Below are 21625 nucleotides of genomic sequence, written 5' to 3'. Positions count from 1 at the left end.
ACAGGAAGAAGGAGAGTCCTATCCTGAGTGGTTCCTGTCCTTTTGACCTTCTGTGGGTGACAGAGGGGGAGGAGAGGATAGAGGGATGGACTGATGTGGGGATGACGGTATGAGGGGTGGGGTCGCTTTGTTTTATAGACGATGTTATTGTTCATTCAATTTACAAAATGACATATTGATGTCCTTACCCTGTAAACAGTCTATGGACAAGGTATGACAGCAATCCATGATTTGGTTTAATTCCAATGGCACTGTTTCTAAAGGCTAATGTTTTAGCATTTGTAGCACAAATCCTAATATCGGTACCATGACTTGAATGGGATTTGTGCTACAAATGCTAAATTATTAGCATTTAGAAACAGTGCCAATTGAAACTAAACCAAATAATTGATTGCTGTCATACCTTGTCCACAGACTGTTTACAAGGTAAGGAAACCAATGTGTCATTTTGTAATTTGGATGAACTATCCCTTTAAGAGGGAGGATGAGGGGCGTTGGTTGGTGTTGTGGGGGCGGGTGTGCTGTGTGCGTACAGTATGTGAGTGTGTCAAAATGACACAGTTCTGTTTCAAGGTGTTGGTAAGTAGCTGTTTCCCTCGAGGTGGTTTTTCCCCATGAGGGTGTTGGGGGGGCGTCAGGGTCATGTTTCAGGTCAAAGGTCGTAGGTCAGTTCTGCTCCAGGTCATCTGCCGTGGGTGTGTTGTAGCTCTGAAAGAGGGGCTGCATGAACAGCCCCAACGTCCCGGTGATGCACACAAACACAAATATCCACAGGAACAGCCGGTCTATCACCATGGCAACGTACTTCCAATCCTCGATGACCTGTGGCAGGAAACAAAAAGAGCGGTCCACGATTTCAGATTTGGAAGACAACAGAAGCACAACAATATTGTGTCAAAACTATTGAAAGGGCTCCGAGTGAATAGACATACAAACTGTCAGAGATACAACGTGATGTACTATATCCGCTGTAAATGTCACCTCAGCTCATATCATCTCAAGGCTATTGCTCCTCACACACACACACACACACACACACACACACACACACTCACCCCCTCATCGTTATCCTCGATCTTCATCTTCTCGGCGACGTAGCGCACCCCGTCCACTGCATCCTCCACATCTGCGTGACACTTCACCGTCATCCTCTTCCTGAACTCTGTATTCTCTGACAGGTCACTGATCTTCCAGCCGTACCGCTTGGCCGACTCCTCGTTCACATAGAAGGAGTCAGCGCTGCCCATCCCAGACCCCCCTGCCACCCCCATCCCCCCCGCGGCCACCGCCACCGCCCCGTCTCGCAGCTTCAGGTCGGAGTAGGAACGCCGCTGGTGCTTCTGGCGGAACCTCTCCCGGATGTTGGAGCTGCCCGGCCGACGCATGAACAGGAAGGAGGGGAGGCGGTGCAGGAAGAGGCGTTTAACCCAGCGGGGCATGGTGTGTGTGGAGGGCGTGCGGTGGTGCACGTTGAGCACACACACACTGGTGACGATGGAGAAGGTGACCAGCACCATGGCAAACATCAGATACTTCCCTATGAGAGGGACAGCCAGGGACGTAGGCGGAACGATCTTGGAGATCAGCAGCAGGAACACAGTGAGGGCCAGGAGGACCGAGATACAGAGAGTCATCTTCTCTCCACAGTCAGACGGCAGGTAGAACACCAGGATGGCCAGAGAGGTGATCAGCACACAGGGGATGATGAGGTTGATGGTGTAGAACAGTGGCTTGCGCTTGATGATGAAGTCATAGGTGATGTCCAGGTAGGTGATGTCAGAGGGGTCTTCGTTCTTGCGTCCCGGCAGAGACACGATGTCCCACTCGCCGCTGGGCTTGAAGTCGTCGCGGCTGGCGAAGTCGCTGAGCAGGATCAGGTCGATCTCCGTGTGGTCGTAGGTCCAGGACCGGAACTTGAGCGTGCAGTTCTGCTGGTCGAAGGGGAAGTCGCGGACCTCGATCTTGCAGGCTGACTTGTAGATGGCGGGGGGCAGCCAGTACACCTCTCCATTGTTGGAGACCAATGCGTTGGAGTAGAATGACACCTCGTAGTTCCCATCCGCACTGAGATGAAGACAAGACAGAAAGGAGTCAGAAGCAGCACATGTACACAGACACATATTAGAAGGATACTTTTTTTTTAAATACACTTAACTTGCACTTGACCCCCCCCCACCTCCTCTCCTAGCTCTGACTCTACTGACAGCTACGTTATTGAGGAAAAATGTACTTTCTATGCGGTTGTCCCACATAGCTATCTTAAGATGAACGCACCAACCGTAAGTCACTCTGGATGCGAGAGTCTGCTAAATGACTAAAGTGTCAATGTGAAATGAGACCTGGTAGTTCCTATTAGCGTTTACAAGACAGGAGAGCACGGGGAGAGAGAGAGGAGAGGGGTCAGAGACACCGCACAGATACATGCGTAGAAGTCGTCCGTTCAACACACACGATGAAAGACACGTAAACAGTACCCACTATAACACAGACCACTCAAAAAGGCAAAGGAACACAAAGTTGAGAGACAACGGGAGGGTGGATGCCAGCGTTAGATTAAGACACACACAGGAAGAGAGAGAGAGAGATGTTAAGTGGTGTTGTCGACTAGGCATTTGGGTTGTTGTGCTTGGGGACAAGGGACAGAGGCAGGGACAGGGGGGGGCACTGCGTCAGACACACCCCCTGTCACAGGACAGGCCTGAATCTGTGGAGGTTTCGATTTTAGATTCTCACCAGGCTGCAGGTGTTGCATTATACATTAAAGTGTTGTCAATTATAGAGCAGGTCAGGAGGAATCCAGCCATCACACTGCTCTGCTCCTAACAACACACACACACACACACACACAAACCCGATACTCCTCTATAGTCTCCGCGTGTTCTAAATATGCAGCTGCGTAAAAGTCTCTATATAGCTCTATATACAAACAACTATAGCTCTATACCAAAACAACTATAGCTCTCTACTCAAACAACTATAGCTCTATACACAAACAACTATAGCTCTATACCCAAACAACTAACAACTTTTTAGCCAGCAGTATACCACCCTGCATACCACTGCTGGTTTGCTTCTGAAATTAAGCAGGGTTGGTTCTGGTCAGTCCCTGGATGGGAGACCAGATGCTGCTGGAAGTGGTGTTGGAGGGCCAGAGGGAGGTGCTCTTTCCTCTGGTCTACAAAATGCCCCAGGGCAGTGATTGGGGACACTGCCCTGTGTAGGGTGCTGTCTTTTGGATGGGATGTTAAATGGGTGTTCTGACTCTCTGAGGTCATTAAAAGATCCCATGGCACTTATCGTAAGAGTAGGGGTGTTAACCCTGATGTCCTGGCTAAATTCCCAATCTGGTCACCTAAGAATCAATTGGCTCATTCATCCCCTCCTCTCCCCTGTAACTATTCCCCAGGTTGTTGCTGTAAATGAGAACATGTCCTCAGTCAACTTACTGTGAAAAGTAACGGGTATTTCATTTTTTTTTTAAATATAGCTATACCCAAACAACTATAGCTCTACTCACAAAGCTCTATATGAAAACAACTATAGCTCTATGCCCAAATAACAAGCTCTATACACAAACAACTATAGCTCTATTCCCAAAAAACTAGCTAGATACACAAACAACTATAACGCTTTATCCAAAAAACTACAGCTCTATACCCAAACAACTACAGCGCTACACTCAAATAACTATAGCTCTGTACACAAACAACTATAGCTCTATACCCAAACAACTATAGCTCTATGCCCAAATAACAAGCTCTATACACAAACAACTATAGCTCTATTCCCAAAAAACTAGCTAGATACATAAACAACTATAACGCTTTATCCAAAAAACTACAGCTCTATACCCAAAAAACAAATATAGCTCTTTACCTAAACAACTATAGATCTACAAATATATATCTCTATACCTAAACAACTATAGCTCTATACTAAAACAACTATCTCTACACCCAAACAACAATAGCTCTACACCCAAATAACTATAGCTCTACACCCAAACAACTAGCTCTACACCCAAACAACTATAGCACTACACCCAAACAACTATAGCTCTATACCCAAACAACTATAGCTCTATACCCAAACAACTATAGCTCTACACCCAAACAACTATAGCTCTACACCCAAACAACTGTAGCTCTATACCCAAACAACTGTAGCTCTATACCCAAACAACTATAGCTCTACACCCAAACAACTGTAGCTCTACACCCAAACAACTGTAGCTCTATACCCAAACAACTGTAGCGCTACACCCAAACAACTATCTCTACACCCAAATAACTATAGCTCTACACCCAAACAACTGTAGCTCTATACCCAAACCACCTGACCTGGCCCGTGATCACACTCATCACACAGGCATTTCATAATCCAAATCTCCTCTGTATAGATTTCACAGTGCACATATGTCCCCTCTCTCTAAGCCCTCATATCTGTCTCCTGTTCCCGCCCTTCAAACTGGTATAGTAAGCACATCTTAGCTGCTGCTTAGCTGCTGCTATTACCACCTCCACCTTTCTCATGATGGGACTATAAGCCCACACTTCAATCAAGGTGTTACCAAGCTTTTCCTTTCACTCATTATCCTGATGGCAAGTGACAAGTAGGAGGAGATTATTCAGGGACGACATCACTTCAATGATTGCTAGATAGTTTGTGCCTATGTATTTATATGTAGGCTACGTGTGCCTTTTTCAAATGGATGTAGTTCTGTCCTTGAGCTGTCCTTGTCTATTAACGTTCTGTATTTGTCACACCCTGATCTGTTTCACCTGTCTTTGTGCTTGTCTCCACCGCCCTCCAGGTGTCGCCCATCTTCCCCATTATCCCCTGTGTATTTATACCTGTGTTCTCTGTTTGTCTGTTGCCAGTTCATTTTGTTTCGTGAAACCTACCAGCGTTTGGTCCCCTGCTCCTGTCTGTTCTTGCGCCTGTTTTCTAGTCCTTCCCGGTTTTGACCGTCCTGCCTGCCCGGACCCTGAACCTGCCTGCCGTTCTATACCTTGCCCCACCTCACTGGATTATTGACCCCTGCCTGCCCTGACCCTGAGACTGCATGCCATTCTGGACCTTTTGCACATTACTGACCTCTGCCTGCCTTTGACATGTCTTTTGCCTGTCCCTGTACTAGAAATAAATGTTTGTTTCTTCAACACTGTCTGCATTTGGGTCATACCTGAAACCTGATAGTACGAACTGGCCCTGACGGACCCAGCACACTCGGAACAGCTCCGCAACGCCCTCTCCTCCCAAGGAGCCACCATTGGAAGGCACGAGGAGCTGCTTCGTGGTCTCATGGAAGGGTTCCAGACCTTGGCCAAACAAAATGACCGAGCGTTTAACACATTGCTGGAGCAATTCCGTGGGTTGTCGGTTGTGATCTCCCAGCCTACCCCAGTGTCCCGAGAATCCCGCTTACCTCCTCCGGTACGCTACGCTGGGGATTACAGAACCTGCCAGGATTTTCTCTTCCAGTGCTCCCTCATTTTTGAGCTGCAGCCCTCTTCGTTCCCCTCAGACCACTCAAGGATAACGTACATCATAACGCTGATGTCCGGGAGGGCAATCGCGTGGGCCACGGCAGTATGGGAGCAACAATCCGCCATCTGCCTCAGTCTGGAGGAGTTTGTGGAGGAGGTTCGGAAGGTGTTTGATTTTCCATTGTCCGGGAGATAGGCTGCTCGCAAGCTGCTCCAGCTACGTCAAGACTCCCATAGTGTGGCAGACTACGTAGTGGATTTCCGCATGTTGGCAGCTGAGAGTGCTTGGAACCCAGAAGCGCTATTCTACATGTTCCTACGTGGAGTATCGGTGGAAGTAAAGGACGAGCTTGCAGCCAGGGAACTACCGACGGATCTCGACTCGCTCATCACCTTTTCCATTTGGATCGATGGGCGACTATGGGAACGAAGGAAAGAGAGGAGATTCGATTTCACTCGCTCGTCCAAGGATTCCACCTCAACTCCGAGGTATACCCGGAAGTCCCCGACAGCTCCGTTGCCGAGAGTACCCAAGGCTGTGTCCAGCTGAATGGCTAGAAAAGTTTCACACTAAGAGCTGACTGTACTGAGCGACATTTCATCTCCACCTGTCCACTAAAAGACCAGGCTCACCGGTAGGAGCGAGTACTCTGGTGGGCCATACGGAGAACTTTTCCTCTCCCCTTACTCGCATCCCTTTTCATGCCATGTTGCTGTTGTTGGAACCAGTCGAAATCTCTTCAGGTACTCATCGACTCTGGGGCCGATGAGAGCTTTATGGATGCTACCCTGGCTTCCGAGCTGGATATCCCCACTCAGCCACTCTCCAATCCCATGGACTTTAGAGCACTGGACAGGTGCTCTATAGGCCGGGTCACCCACAATACCATCCCTATCAACCTACGCCTTTTTTAGGGAACCACAGCGAGACGATCCAGTTCCTGCTCATTAAGTCTCCTCAGGTTCCTGTGGAATTGGGATTCTCCTGGCTCCAGCGATACAATCCCACCATTGACTGGTCTGCCGGTGCCATCATGGGCTGGAGCCCGTTCTGCCACGCCCATTGCCTGAAGTCAGTGCAGCCTGCCCAGGGACTTCTTCCTGGGGGCTCGGAAGTTTCCCTGGACCCCTCCGCCATTCCGGCGAAGTACCAGGACCTCCAGGAGATGTTCAGTAAGGCCCGGGTCACCGCCGCACTGACCATATGACTGTGGGATTGACCTTCTCCCAGGCACCACTCCGCCCCGGGGACAATTGTACTCTCTGTCGGGTCCGGAGACCAAGGCTATGGAGACCTACATTGAGGACTCCCAAGTTGCTGGGTTCATCCGTCCTTCTGCCTCCCCCGCTGGCGAAGGGGTCTTCTTTGTGGAGAAGAAGGACAAAACCCTGCGCCTGTGCATCAACTACCGAGGTCTCAACGACATTACAGTGAAGAACCGCTACCCGCTACCTCTCATCTCCTCGCCCTCGAGCCACTCCAGGGGGCCACCGTGTTTTCTAAGCTGGACCTACGGAATGCCTACCACCTGGTGCCAATACGGGAAGGGGACGAGTGGAAGACTGCCTTCAACACGGCCAGCGTCCACAACGAGTATCTGGTCATGCCAGTTGGCCTTACCAACGCCCCTGCTGTGTTCCAGGCTCGGGTTAATAATGTTCTCCATGACATGCTGAACCGGTTTGTCTTCATCTACCTTGATGACATCCTCGTCTTCTCCTGCTCCACCCAAGAACACGTACTCCACATCCGACAGGTTCTCCAATTTCTCCTGGAGAACCAGCTTTTTGTAAAAGCAGAGAAGTGTGAATTCCATTGCTCCACCATCCCCTTTCTGGGTCACATCATCACTGCAGGGAGTGTACAGATGGATCCCAGGAAGATGGGGAGCGGTGGGGGATTGGCCCCAGCCTACGTTCAGAGTGCAGCTGCAATGTTTCCTGGGCTTCTCCAACTTTTATTGCCGCCTTAACTGGGGCTACAGCACCCTGGCTTCCCCCCTGTCTGCACTCACCTCTCCCAAAGTTCCGTTTACATGGTCCCCAGCTGCTGACCAGGTATTTCGGGATCTCAAACACCGCTTCACCACTGCACCCATCTTGGTTTCTTCCTGACCCCTCCCACCAGTTCGTTGTGGAGGCCGATGCTTTGGATGTCGGAGTGGCGGCTGTCCAGTCCCAGCGGTCTGCCCTGGACCTCAAGTTACATCCCTGCGCCTTCTTCTCCCCCCTCCTCAACACTACGGAGAGGAACTACAATGTGAGGAATCGTGAGCTTCTCACGGTGAAGATGGAGTTGGAGGAGTGGGGGCACTGGCTGGAGAGGGCGGAACATCCTTTCATTGTGTGGACCGACCACAAGAACCTGGAATATCGCACCGCCACGTGCCTCAATTCCAGGCAAGCTAGGTGGGCCCTACTGTTCACCCGGTTCAACTTCTCCCTCTCATATTGGCTGGGATCCAAGCATGTCAAGCTGGATGCACTGTCACGCCGCTATAACCCCACAGCTACTACCCCGGAACCTGAGACCATCCTTCCCACCTCGTGCCTGGCGACGGCACTCAGCTGGGGAATAGGGAAGTAGGTTCGTGAGGCACAGCCTTCCCAGCAGAACCGCAGGGAGGGCCCAGATAACCGGATGTTCGTTCCTGATGCGGTCCGCTCCTCAGCTCCTTGCCTGCCACCCATGCTCCCGTTGGACCCTGGCTTTTGTGCGACAACGCTTTTGGTGGCCACCCATGATTCCTGATGTCTCTGCATTTGTTGCCGCTTGCACAGTCTGTGCACAGAACAAGACTCTTCTGCAAGCTCCGGCTGGTGTCCTCCAACATCTGCCTGTCCCTCACCGTCCATAGTGTCACATCTCCCTGGACTTTGTCACGTGTCTCCCCCCGTCTGATGGCAACACCGCCATCCTTACCGTAGTGGATCGGTTTTCCAAAGCCGCCCACTTCATTCCTCTCCCCAAGCTACCCTCTGTCAAAGAGACGGCCCAGCTCATGGTGCAGCATGTCGTCTGGATCCATGGACTGCCAGTGGACATGGTCTCTGACCGGGGTCCTCAGTTCTCATCCCGGTTCTGGTAGGCATTCTGCACAATCATTAGATCATCGGCCAGCCTGTCCTCCGGGTTCCACCCCCAGTCCAACGGCCAGTCGGAGTGAGCCAACCAGGAGCTAGAAACTACTCTGCGCTACCTGGTCTCCACCAACCCCACCACCTGGAGCCAGCAGCTTGTGTGGGTCGAATACGCCCGCAACACCGTTCCGACCCTCCTCAAGACCACCTCCAGGTATCGACAACAAGCAGACCGCCATCCAACTTCCGTGTGTCCAGAGTTAAACCCATGTCTCACAGTGCTTTGTCTCCTGTTTCTAGGTCATACCCGAAACCTGATAGTATTATGTCATGTTTCATGTTTTGTGTGGACCCCAGGAAGAGTAGCTCCTGCTTTCCCAACAGCTAATGGGGATCCTAATAAAATACCAAAAAACACTTGTATTGAGCAATTATATCGTTTGAGATGACCATAAACACACCCATAGTGTTTGAACTATGGATATGGATCCTATTCACATAGCACACAGCTCACTCACTTGTTGTAGAGGACGATGTCAGGCAGCCAGATGTGTTGAGATGGGAGGCGAACCTTCTTAATGCCCTCATACTCTTCTGGGTCCCACACCAACCTGTAGTCATTCCATACCTGAGTCAGCCAGCAGTTGGTGGTCATGATCTGTTCTCTTTCATTCTGTAACAGACACACAGACATAGAGAGAAAAGCATGAGAGAGAATGAGAGAGAGTGTGTGTGTGTGTGTGTGTGTGTGTGTGTGTGTGTGTGTGTGTGTGTGTGTGTGTGTGTGTGTGTGTGTGTGTGTGTGTGTGTGTATGTGTGTGTGCGTGCTCACCACATTAATGAGCTGGGCTAGGGACACCTGTATATGGATGGTGACCTGTTGGCTCTTGTTGACAGCAGGTCTGATCAGTTTGTTGTAGCGCTCTGGAGACAGCAGGTGGGTCACCAGTCGCTCCTCTATCTCCGCACCCAAGGCAGCTACACATACACACACAGAGAGGGAGAGAGAGAAAAAACAATGTAACAACTGGCAGATAAGGTGTGCAAAAATAAACCTTTATTCAGACAACATGCCATGTTGTTGCGCCACACCCACATTTGATGCTCAGTGATTCAAGTGTCCCAGTCTGTGTCTGTCGGGTGAACTTTCCAAGTGGACTCTAAGCCAAATACATAGAGAGCAGCACCCCAAAACACCATTGACAGTATATATTCCTACTGGCCTAATGTCATCATCACTGGTTTGTGTACAACTCATCAGATCACCATTATAGTACATCATCATATTGAACTAATGACCTCTCTATAAATTCATTCTGAAGACTTATTACCGTTTCATTTTGCCCTATAAAACAAACCCTGCTAGTTCATAGTCATACTCATAGTACATATTTAAACTGAGTGGACAAAACACGAGGAACACCTGCTCTTTCTATGACATAGACTGACCAGGTGAATCCATGTGAAAGCTATGATCCCTTATTGATGTCACCTGTTAAATCCACTTCAATCAGTGTAGATGAAGGGGAGGAGCATTTTTAAGCTTTGAGACAATTGAGACATGGACTGTGTATATTGAACTTTAAAAACTCTTATATAGTTCACTCTACAACTACCCTTCTACTTGATATTTGTACTACACTGAACTAAAATATAAACGCAACATGTAAAGTGTTGGTCCCATGTTTCATGAGCTGAAATAAAATATTCCAGAAATGTTCCATTCACACAAAAAGCTTGTTTCTCTCAAATGTTGCCCACAAATTTGTTTACTTCCCTGTTAGTGAGCATTTCTTCTTTTCCAAGATAATCCATCCACAGGACAGGTGTGGCATATCAAGAAGCTGATTAAACAGCATGATCATTACACAGGTGCACCTTGTGCTGGGGACAATAAAAGGCCACTCTAAAATGTGCAGTTTTGTCACACAACACAATACCAAACATGTCTCAAGTTTTGAAGGAGCATGCAATTAGAATGCTGACTGCAGGAATATCCAGCAGAGCTGTTGCCAGAGAATTGAATGTAGCTTCTCTATCAAGAGCCGTCTCCAACATAATTTTTGAGAATTTGGCAGTACGTCCAACCGACCTCACAACCGCAGACCATGTGTAACCACGCCAGCCCAGGACCTCCACATCCGGCTTCTTCACCTGCGTGATCGTCTGAGACCAGCCACCAGTACAGATTATGAAACTGAGGAGTATTTCAGTGTGTAATAAAAGCCCTTTTGTACGGCCTCCCGGGTGATGCAGTTGTCTACGGCACTGCATCACAGTGCTAGCTGTGCCACCAGAGATTCTGGGTTCGAGCCCAGGCTCTGTCGCAGCTGCCGCGACCGGGAGGCCCATGGGGCGGCGCACAATTGGCCCAGCGGTGTCCGGGTTAGGGAAGGTTTGGCCGGCAGGGATATCCTTGTCTCATTGTGCACTAGCGACTCCTGTGGCGGACCGGGCGCAGTGCACACTGACACAGTCACCAGGTGTACAGTGTTTCCTCCAACACATTGGTGCGGATGGCTTCTGGGTTGGATGGGCATTGTGTCAAGAAGGAGTGCGGCTTGGTTGGGTTGTGTTTCGGAGGACGCATGGCTCTTGACCTTCACCTCTCGTACGGGAGTTGCAGCGATGAGACAAGACCGTAACTACTACCACGAAATTAGGAGAAAAAAATACAAAATAAAGCCCTTTTGTGAGGAAAAAATCATTCTGATTGGCAGGGCCTAGCTCCCCAGTGGGTGGGCCTATGCCCTCCCAGGTCCACCCATGGCTGAACCCCTGCCCAGTCATGTGAAATCCATAGATTAGGGCCTAATGAATTTATTTCAATGAACTGATTTCCTTATATGAACTGTAACTCAGTAAAATCGTTGAAATAGTTGCATGTTGCATTTATATTTTTGTTCATATCACCAAGTCCATATTCATAATGCCCTGGTATCATCCTCACTGTGCATATCTTTACATAACACAGCCTAACAGAATATGTATAAACCTTCCACAGAGGACTGTCATTTAGCAGTGAGCCAGTGAGCCACAACATTAGATGATGCAGTCCACAGCTGACTCACAGGGTTTCATGGGCTTCTGAACTAACTGCCTCTTGATTAGCATAATTGGATGCTTGATTAGTGGACACACACACAAACGCACCCTCGTACACAAAAACACACAAACACACATCAGACACGCACACATATACACACGCAGTGTTTAGTGAAGTGAGATTTCAATCTTGCACAGAGCGAAGATCCTTCTAATTTGGACTGCAGGGTCGTGGGATGTTCTCATCGCCTGTTGCCGCTGCAATGAGTATGCAATATGCAACATCCCTCCAGAGATGTGTGTGTACATTATATAGTCTCTGATCTGACAAACAGTTTTGACGTGACTGTGTCTTTACTGACGGTCCGATACACCCACCTACACGCACGCACACACACACACACACACACAAACCGTCTAAACCCCCACAGTCCAGTGGCTGCAGTAGGATGGGGAGTTGAGGTTATGGTTTTCTCCAGTTGACTGGATTAGCCACATGGTTCACGTCAGCTCACTGTGTTCCACTCACCCGTTCCCCTCCATTAGGCTATTCTCACCCCTGTAATGCACTTCAAATGATGGCACCGTTTACATGTTTGTGATTTACAGTAGCAGACAATCTTATCCAGAGTGACTTGCAGTTAGTGCATTCTTCTTAAGGTAGCTAGTTGAAACAATCACGTCACAGTACTAGTGAGCAATAGTGAGGTTTTTAAAAAAGACAAGTGCGGGGCGGGGCGGAGGAGGCATCTGAGAGGTGTTGACATGATGCTGATACACACAGGATGCATCCTGAGAGAGATGTGGTACTGTCGATGAACAATCAGCCAGGATTAGACAACTAGACAGAGACAGAAAGAGAGAGAGATCTATATATATATACAGTGCCTTGAACTTTGAAACTCTCTCCAGAAGTTCAGTGAGGATCTCTGAATGATCCAATGTTGACCTAAATGACTATTGATGATAAATACAATCCACCTGTGTGTAATCAAGTCTCCGTATAAATGCACCTGCACTGTGATAGTCTCAGAGGTCCGTTAAAAGTGCAGAGAGCATCACGAAGAACAAGGAACACACCAGGCAGGTCCGAGATACTGTTGTGAAGAAGTTTAAAGCCGGATTTGGATACAAAAAGATTTCCCAAGCTTTAAACATCCCAAGGAGCACTGTGCAAGCGATAATATTGAAATGGAAGGAGTATCAGACCACTGCAAATCTACCAAGACCTGGCCGTCCCTCTAAACTTTCAGCTCATACAAGGAGAAGACTGATCAGAGATGCAGCCAAGAGGCCCATGATCACTCTGGATGAACTGCAGAGATCTACAGCTGAGGTGGGAGACTCTGTCCATAGGACAACAATCAGTCGTATATTGCACAAATCTGGCCTTTATGGAAGAGTGGCAAGAAGAAAGCCATTTCTTAAAGATATCCATAAAAAGTGTTGTTTAAAGTTTGCCACAAGCCACCTGGGAGACACACCAAACATGTGGAAGAAGGTGCTCTGGTCAGATGAAACTAAAATTGAACTTTTTGGCAACAATGCAAAACGTTATGTTTGGCGTAAAAGCAACACAGCTCATCACCCTGAACACACCATCCCCGCTGTCAAACATGGTGGTGGCAGCATCATGGTTTGGGCCTGCTGTTCTTCAGCAGGGACAGGGAAGATGGTTAAAATTGATGGGAAGATGGATGGAGCCAAATACAGGACCATTCTGGAAGAAAACCTGATGGAGTCTGCAAAAGACCTGAGACTGGGACGGAGATTTGTCTTCCAACAACACAATGATCCAAAACATAAAGCAAAATCTACAATGGAATGGTTCAAAAATAAACATATCCAGGTGTTAGAATGGCCAAGTCAAAGTCCAGACCTGAATCCAAACGAGAATCTGTGGAAAGAACTGAAAACTGCTGTTCACAAATGCTCTCCATCCAACCTCACTGAGCTCGAGCTGTTTTGCAAGGAGGAATGGGAAAAAATGTCAGTCTCTCGATGTGCAAAACTGATAGAGACATATCCCCACCCCATACCCCCATACCCCTAACCAGTTTTTTCTCGTTTCAGAGTAGTGAGCGGTGGGCAGTAACATCCATACTGCAGACCTCCGGGCAGTGAAGTAGGTTGTCAGGGACCTCAGATGACCTACTGATGAACACCCCCCTACTGAGACCAGCAAACTGGCACCCTATGTCCTACACTCATTTTGGCTGTCCCCATTAGGAGAACCCTTTTTTGTTCCAGTAAGAACTCTTTTGGGTTCCATGTAGAACCCCTTGTGGGGAGGAAACAAAAAGGGTAATACCTGGAACCAAAAGGGTTATACCGTTAATCAAAAACGGCTGTTCAAAGGGTTCTCCTATGGGGACAGCCGAAGAACCCTCATTGGATAGTGTATATAGTGCACTACTGTTGACCAGGGCCTTTAGGGCTCTATAGGTTGAGATGCAGCCCACCTCTCATCCAGACCACACATCAAATACTTCAGACTCTTACACACACACACACAGGTCTTTACTTTAAACCTAAACAGGACACACAGGTCTTTACTTTAAACCTAAACAGGACACACAGGTCTTTACTTTAAACCTAAACAGGACACACAGCTCTCTACATCTAAACAGGACACACAGCTCTCTACATCTAAACAGGAAACAGGACACACAGCTCTCTACATCTAAACAGGACACACAGCTCTCTACATCTAAACAGGACACACAGCTCTCTACATCTAAACAGGACACACAGCTCTCTACATCTAAACAGGACACACAGCTCTCTACATCTAAACAGGACACACAGCTCTCTACATCTAAACAGGACACACAGCTCTCTACATCTAAACAGGACACACAGCTGTCTACATCTAAACAGGACACACAGCTCTCTAACCCAAATGATTCTTATAATCCTCCTCCTCCTCTTCCTCCCCCTCCACCTCCTCTTCCTCCTCTTCCTCCTACTCCTCTTCCTCCTCCCGCTCTTCTTTCTTCTCCTCCTCCTCCTGCTCCTCCCCCTCCCCCTCCCCCTCCCCTCCTCCTCCTCCTCCTCCTCCTCCTCCTCCTCCTCCTCCTCCTCTTCCTCCTCCTTCTCCTCCACCTTGCTGCACTCTAGCTGCTTCAATAATTCATCTGTACTCAAATAAAAACAGCATCATCTCACATGCAGAAAGCCTGAAACTCAAATCTTTTACTATGACTCTTTTATTTCCTACCGGGCAAAACAACAACAGTCTCTTCCGCAAGGCACAAACATACAAACACACCTTGGTTATACTTCAGACAAATGATCAAAGTAAGATATTTTGGTTTAATGTGGGAAAAGACACCATCTCCCGCATAATCAGTTTCTTCATGGGCAGAAGAAGTATCCAGTGTGTAAATGATTTAATGACCCATGGTGGTGATATTGCCTTGTCAGGGTCAACCACTTCAGCCTTCCCTTCCACTGTGTCTGCCTCTACCCTACACCTACATCTACCAGAATTCAGCTATATACAGTATATTCAGTATGAGACTCTGGTTATGATTTATAAGATACTATATCTGTAGCTGCCTATGGTGGCCTGTTTCGGTTAACCTTGTGTTTTGGCTGCTCTGACTGTGAATCTTGTAATGGTGGTAATTGTGCTGACCATGATCATTGTTGTAACTGTGCAGGCCGTGTTTGAACTCTTGTTGTTGCTGGTGGTGTGTGTGTGTGTGTGTGTGTGTGTGTGTGTGTGTGTGTGTGTGTGTGTGTGTGTGTGTGTGTGTGTGTGTGTGTGTGTGTGTGTGTGTGTGTGTGTGTGTGTGTGTGTGTGCGTGCTCTGCTCCCAGTCTCAGGGGCACTTGTGTTCCAGCTGACAGGCAACATTACACTCCCACGCTGCGAATAACTACACCCTCACGGAACACCCTGCCGCACTTCTTCACATCAGCCCTCCTCCAGCCTGCTCTCCTCCCCCAACTCCCCTCCTCTCTTCCATTGCCCTCAGGCACGTGCACAGACACAAGTCTTTGTGACGTCGTCAAGTTCGCCACAACCCGCCCAGTCCTCTCCGTTGGTATGCCCTGTACAGAGATTGCATGCGCCCGGTTGTGCCTTTTCCCCAGTATGCCCTGTACAGAGATAGCATGCGCCCGGTTGTGCCTTTTCCCCAGTATGCCCTGTACAGAGATTGCATGCGCCCGGTTGTGCCTTTTCCCCAGTATGCCCTGTACAGAGATTGCGCGAGCCCAGTTTCCAAACATGCATGGCTTAAGTTGCGTTCACTGGTCCAGTGTGTGTAGCAGGCTACCTAGTTCAAATATCAACAGTATTGCCACAGCAGAATAACACTTGATTTCCATCATCAATATTGGGTCTGCTTGGCTGATACGCGCATCAGAGAGAGATGCAGAGTGACATAGAGAGGAGAGGCTGCATCTGCGACCCTCCAACCCAGCTCCATCCCTTCCTGTCGGGGGTTTCACATGTGTGTCAGGGCAGCAGAAACACAGCTAGTCTAGACTCTAGCTAACCGCAGGCTATCAGCCAACCAGTCTGAATATACAGTGCCTTGCGAAAGTATTCGGCCCCCTTGAACTTTGCGACCTTTTGCCACATTTCAGGCTTCAAACATAAAGATATAAAACTGTATTTTTTTGTGAAGAATCAACAACAAGTGGGACACAATCATGAAGTGGAACGACATTTATTGGATATTTCAAACTTTTTTAACAAATCAAAAACGGAAGAATTGGGCGTGCAAAATTATTCAGCCCCCTTAAGTTAATACTTTGTAGCGCCACCTTTTGTTGCGATTACAGCTGTAAGTTGCTTGGGGTATGTCTCTATCAGTTTTGCATATCGAGAGACTGAAATTTTTTCCCATTCCTCCTTGCAAAACAGCTCGAGCTCAGTGAGGTTGGATGGAGAGCATTTGTGAACAGCAGTTTTCAGTTCTTTCCACAGATTCTCGATTGGATTCAGGTCTGGACTTTGACTTGGCCATTCTAACACCTGGATATGTTTATTTTTGAACCATTCCATTGTAGATTTTGCTTTATGTTTTGGATCATTGTCTTGTTGGAAGACAAATCTCCGTCCCAGTCTCAGGTCTTTTGCAGACTCCATCAGGTTTTCTTCCAGAATGGTCCTGTATTTGGCTCCATCCATCTTCCCATCAATTTGAACCATCTTCCCTGTCCCTGCTGAAGAAAAGCAGGCCCAAACCATGATGCTGCCACCACCATGTTTGACAGTGGGGATGGTGTGTTCAGGGTGATGAGCTGTGTTGCTTTTTACGCCAAACATAACATTTTGCATTGTTGCCAAAAAGTTCAATTTTGGTTTCATCTGACCAGAGCACCTTCTTCCACATGTTTGGTGTGTCTCCCAGGTGGCTTGTGGCAAACTTTAAACAACACTTTTTATGGATATCTTTAAGAAATGGCTTTCTTCTTGCCACTCTTCCATAAAGGCCAGATTTGTGCAATATACGACTGATTGTTGTCCTATGGACAGAGTCTCCCACCTCAGCTGTAGATCTCTGCAGTTCATCCAGAGTGATCATGGGCCTCTTGGCTGCATCTCTGATCAGTCTTCTCCTTGTATGAGCTGAAAGTTTAGAGGGACGGCCAGGTCTTGGTAGATTTGCAGTGGTCTGATACTCCTTCCATTTCAATATTATCGCTTGCACAGTGCTCCTTGGGATGTTTAAAGCTTGAGAAATCTTTTTGTATCCAAATCCGGCTTTAAACTTCTTCACAACAGTATCTCGGACCTGCCTGGTGTGTTCCTTGTTCTTCATGATGCTCTCTGCGCTTTTAACGGACCTCTGAGACTATCACAGTGCAGGTGCATTTATACGGAGACTTGATTACACACAGGTGGATTGTATTTATCATCAATAGTCATTTAGGTCAACATTGGATCATTCAGAGATCCTCACTGAACTTCTGGAGAGAGTTTGCTGCACTGAAAGTAAAGGGGCTGAATAATTTTGCACGCCCAATTTTTCAGTTTTTGATTTGTTAAAAAAGTTTGAAATATCCAATAAATGTTGTTCCACTTCATGATTGTGTCCCACTTGTTGTTGATTCTTCACAAAAAAATACAGTTTTATATCTTTATGTTTGAAGCCTGAAATGTGGCAAAAGGTCGCAAAGTTCAAGGGGGCCGAATACTTTCGCAAGGCACTGTATATGATGATGTAAATCAAGTGTTATCAAGTGTTGATTAAATGGTATGCTGCTGTGGCAGTACTGTTATCTTTAAACTACGACATGATCCACACAAGCCACTATCCAGACGTATACCAGTTAGAAGATGATTCATATTATATGGTTTAAAAGCATTTAAAACAAGTCACAATCGGTAAAAAATAAATGGGGGGTGCCGAGAGGTGCCCTTTTTTCATTTTGAGCACCTGCCCCCTGAATGGTCTGTGCACGGCCCTGTTTTTCCTCCTCCCATCTCCTCTCTTCCCTTGCTCTCCTCTCTCCTCCCCCTCCTCTCTTCCCTTGCTCCTCTCTCCTCCCCCTCCTCTCTTCCCTTGCTCCTCTCTCCTCCCCCTCTCTTCCCTTGCTCTCCTCTCTCCTCCCCCTCCTCTCTTCCCTTGCTCCTCTCTCCTCCCCCTCCTCTCTTTCCTTGCTCCTCTCTCCTCCCCCTCCTCTCTTCCCTTGCTCTCCTCTCTCCTCCCCCTCCTCTCTTCCCTTGCTCCTCTCTCCTCCCCCTCCTCCCTTCCCTTGCTCTCCTCTCTCCTCCCCCTCCTCTCTTCCCTTGCTCTTCCTCTCCTCTCTTTCTTTGTCCCCCTCTGCTCCGCTCTCCACTCTCGTTTCCAGCGACAGTAACAGGTTACAAGTGCAGGTTGAGCGGAACAAAGGCAGGTGAGGGAGAGTGGTTTTCTTCTGTTCTCCTTTCCCTGTCTGTCATTCTCACATCAACTAATGTGGCCATGGGAAGGAGCGGGAGTAGAGCCTGGTCTCTAAAACCAACTGATGCAACTCCTGCTGCTGGCTCTCACAGAACGTCATCTACATAAGAGACCACTCTACTTCTCTCTCTCTTTCTCTTTCTTTTACTCTCTTCCTCGCTCTCTCGTTCTCCGATTTCTCTCTCTCTCCTTCTATCGTATGTTTTTCTGCTCTCTGAAAATGGTCACCTGATTAACCAGGGAAGTACTCTATTCTTTGGGGTGGGTGTGCATGCGTGCATTAAGCTAAAGACTGCTAGCGTGTGATTCCCTCTCCTGCACTCCTGGGCATTGAGAACCAGTGAACAAACAAGAGATCTAATCAGAGTTAGCTTTAGCACGCGTTAGCACACCCGCACTATAGGCTACCACTACAGCATGCAGCTGCTACTGGGGGAGAGAGGGGTAGAGGAGGAGGAGGGAGGGAGGGAGGGAGGGAGGGAGGGGGAGGGGGAGGGAGGGAGGGAGGGAGAGAGAGAGAGAGAGAGAGAGAGAGAGAGAGAGAGAGAGAGAGAGGGGAGAGAGAGAGAGAGAGAGGATGGAGGTAGAGACAGACAGATGAAAAGAAAAGAGTATGTGAACGAGAGAGTTGCAGCCAGACAGAAAGATAGTGAGTAAAAGAGACTAATCTTTACAACCCTCCAAACTTTACAGGCACTCCCCTCCCCCCTCCAAAAAAGAGAGAGAGAGAGAGAGTGCAAGACAGTGAGAGCACGAAGCTAAACTCTACAGAGGCGGTTGCCAGATTGAGTGGTTTCCAGACAGAGTGAAACAAGAGGTGACAGTGACACAGTCACGCTATGTTGTCTCCCGAGACAGCTCTCGGAGAACAGGCTGAGCATCCAGTCTGCAGGTGCTTACTACATGTCCTCAGGAGGAAGATAAGGGAAGTTGAGAAAACATTCACAGGGTGACCACTCATTAGGCCTATCTGAGAATCCAAGTATCTAATCTTGGGAGACTTGTGCTTTTGGAGTGAAACAGTATTTTCCAACAGCCCCAGTGTTCACCAACAGCTTAGAGTAGACTGAGTTGAATAGCATGACTAAACTGAAACGTAGGCCTATCCTAATTCAGCACCTTGGACAGCGTCTGTAAAAGTGGTCCTTATTCAGCACCTTGGACAGCGTCCTTAAAAGAGCCCGTATTCAGCACCTTGGATAGCGTTGGTAAAAGGGGCAGAAATTCAGCACCATGGACTGCATTAGCATACTATTAAAGATGTGACGCACCGACATATCTACAATGTAGAGGTAAGTCAAAGGAACGTATTTTAATTCCTCTTTGAGTTTGAGTAAAACGTATATATTCCAAATCAAGGGTGGAAAGGCACCTTGATGTCCTAATTATCATCAGCAGTGAACCATTAAGCACAATTAGCCATTATGAAATCATAAAAGCCTAATCAAGCAGGTTTATTTGGCATTGTGTGTGTTCAGTTAGACACAACATTTAAATGGCTGTCATAAAATGCCTATATTGTCAAAAGATTTCAAAGAAGTGTTATGATGAGTCAGTTTGATCATTTCTACAATTCGGCCAAAAGATTTAAACCTTAGGCCTTTTAGCTTCAAGCCTAATAAAGATGAATACTGTGTGTGAAATTCGGAGACCTCTCTCTGGGCCTGTGTGTGTATGTCACACATTGCTGCGTAGTGCATAACAGCCAGCGTGTATGTTGTGTAAAAAGCGAGCACGTTAGTTAACGGAGCCGTTAAAATCACGTGTCTAAACACAATCTGACGCACCGAATACCTGCAATACGTCCCCCCCCTGGTCCGTCCGTTGAAAAATATATAATGTTATCAAAGCAGGGAAATAATTTGAACATCATCAAAATTTACAACAGTAGGCTAGCCTCTCATAGAAACAACTATTAACATTAACCCCCGTTACGCATAGCCTAGGTGCTATCCAGACAGGAATTCGAATATTTGTCATTGACTTTTTATGTCTTGATATTCAAACCAAATTATTAATAATTAGAATCGTTAAAAATAGGCTGCCCCCATCCTGTAAGAACCATGGATATGCAGGATGTGTCGCGGCCGAATCACAATATGAAGAGCCACGGTAAGCTATAGTTATGGTCCAGTCTAAGTAAACCCAGGGTACCCTGGGGGTCCCGGTCCCGCACAGGGCCGAGTAGATTTGGAGAGATTACTCACTTGCCAAGGTGAGAACCAGGAGAGCGAGCGCTGCTGTCACCGGGTCTGCCATCGCCTCTCGCTCCCTCCACTGCGACCGACAACCCGAAAACTTGGAGATGTACGAGTTATCTGTTTCCCCCCTTTTCGCCCTCAGTGTGAAAATGAAAAATAATACCAGAGACAGCACACACCAGCGCGCGGTAAGAGGGTGACTTAAAGTGTCATTATAAGTCGTTGGTATCCGACGATGTCCGTTGGTTTGATAAAGGGAGAGGTTTCAAATCTCGTTACGAGGCGAGGAGAAGATTGTTCACTCTTCCCAGATGCGAAGGCTTGTTTCTGTCACAACGCGTCTGAGTGGGGCTATGCGTCCGACCCCACCAGGAACTGTGAGCGCACAGCAAACCGGGGGCGCAGAAAAGGTTTCCCTAGTTTGAAGTATTGAAACGTATTGAAACGTTATTTTCCCTGATTTTCCCTGAAATATGGCGGCTATGGAGATGAATGACCAGTTACTGGAGATAGGGTGGTCCTGTAGATGAATGATTAAAGGGGTCGTCCTCACTTTGCCCTGCCCGCCTGGTGCGCTCTCCGACGGGCGGCGATAGGTTCCGGTCTCCATATATCGCTCAGTTTTGATCTACACGGTTGACATTTGTGACAACAAACATGAAGCAATTACAGTAGAGATCCCCGAGGCGGTCGTTCGGGAAAGCCTTTCAGACATAGGCTGCATTTACTTATTTTAATTGAAGGGGGATTAATCGTTGGAAAAACAAATGTTGGTTTAAATGAAACCCCTTCTCCATGGGGCGCCACTCCAATAACACAAAATACGGCTTTTAATCTGACAAATAAAATAACAACTTTTTCTTTTCAGGCTTCCAAGCAGTCATCACCATAACGCATGATCATGA

The 21625-nt window shown here is 47.8% G+C and overlaps 1 protein-coding gene across 1 annotated transcript; it reads right to left on the bottom strand.

Moving 5' to 3' along the window:
* Positions 1 to 325: 325 nt before the first annotated feature.
* On the bottom strand, positions 326 to 21290 carry LOC112256244 (neuronal acetylcholine receptor subunit beta-2-like). The gene is made up of 5 exons (XM_042325689.1): positions 20727 to 21290; positions 9403 to 9548; positions 9089 to 9243; positions 1056 to 2064; positions 326 to 822 (listed from the first exon to the last, which is right to left on the bottom strand). The coding sequence occupies exons 1-5, from the start codon at positions 20776 to 20778 to the stop codon at positions 667 to 669; spliced, it is 1518 nt and encodes a 505-aa protein (XP_042181623.1). The 5' UTR covers positions 20779 to 21290; the 3' UTR covers positions 326 to 666.
* Between the last annotated feature and the right edge of the window lie 335 nt (positions 21291 to 21625).

Source organism: Oncorhynchus tshawytscha, linkage group LG08 (genome assembly GCF_018296145.1).
Source record: "Oncorhynchus tshawytscha isolate Ot180627B linkage group LG08, Otsh_v2.0, whole genome shotgun sequence".
NCBI classification, from domain to species: domain Eukaryota; kingdom Metazoa; phylum Chordata; class Actinopteri; order Salmoniformes; family Salmonidae; genus Oncorhynchus; species Oncorhynchus tshawytscha.
Note: the sequence above shows the minus strand (reverse complement) of the source record. Positions and strands in the feature narration are given on the sequence as shown.

What these genes read in the sequence shown, in the direction of transcription:
- LOC112256244 (XM_042325689.1), bottom strand. Translation starts at nt 20,778, where the DNA reads ATGGCAGACCCGGTGACAGCAGCGCTCGCTCTCCTGGTTCTCACCTTG. An exon ending in TAGCCCAGCTCATTAATGTG is followed by an intron (nt 9,244 to 9,402) that starts GTGAGCACGCAC and finishes TGTCTGTTACAG; the next exon opens with AATGAAAGAGAACAGATCAT. An exon ending in GACATCGTCCTCTACAACAA is followed by an intron (nt 2,065 to 9,088) that starts GTGAGTGAGCTG and finishes TCTTCATCTCAG; the next exon opens with TGCGGATGGGAACTACGAGG.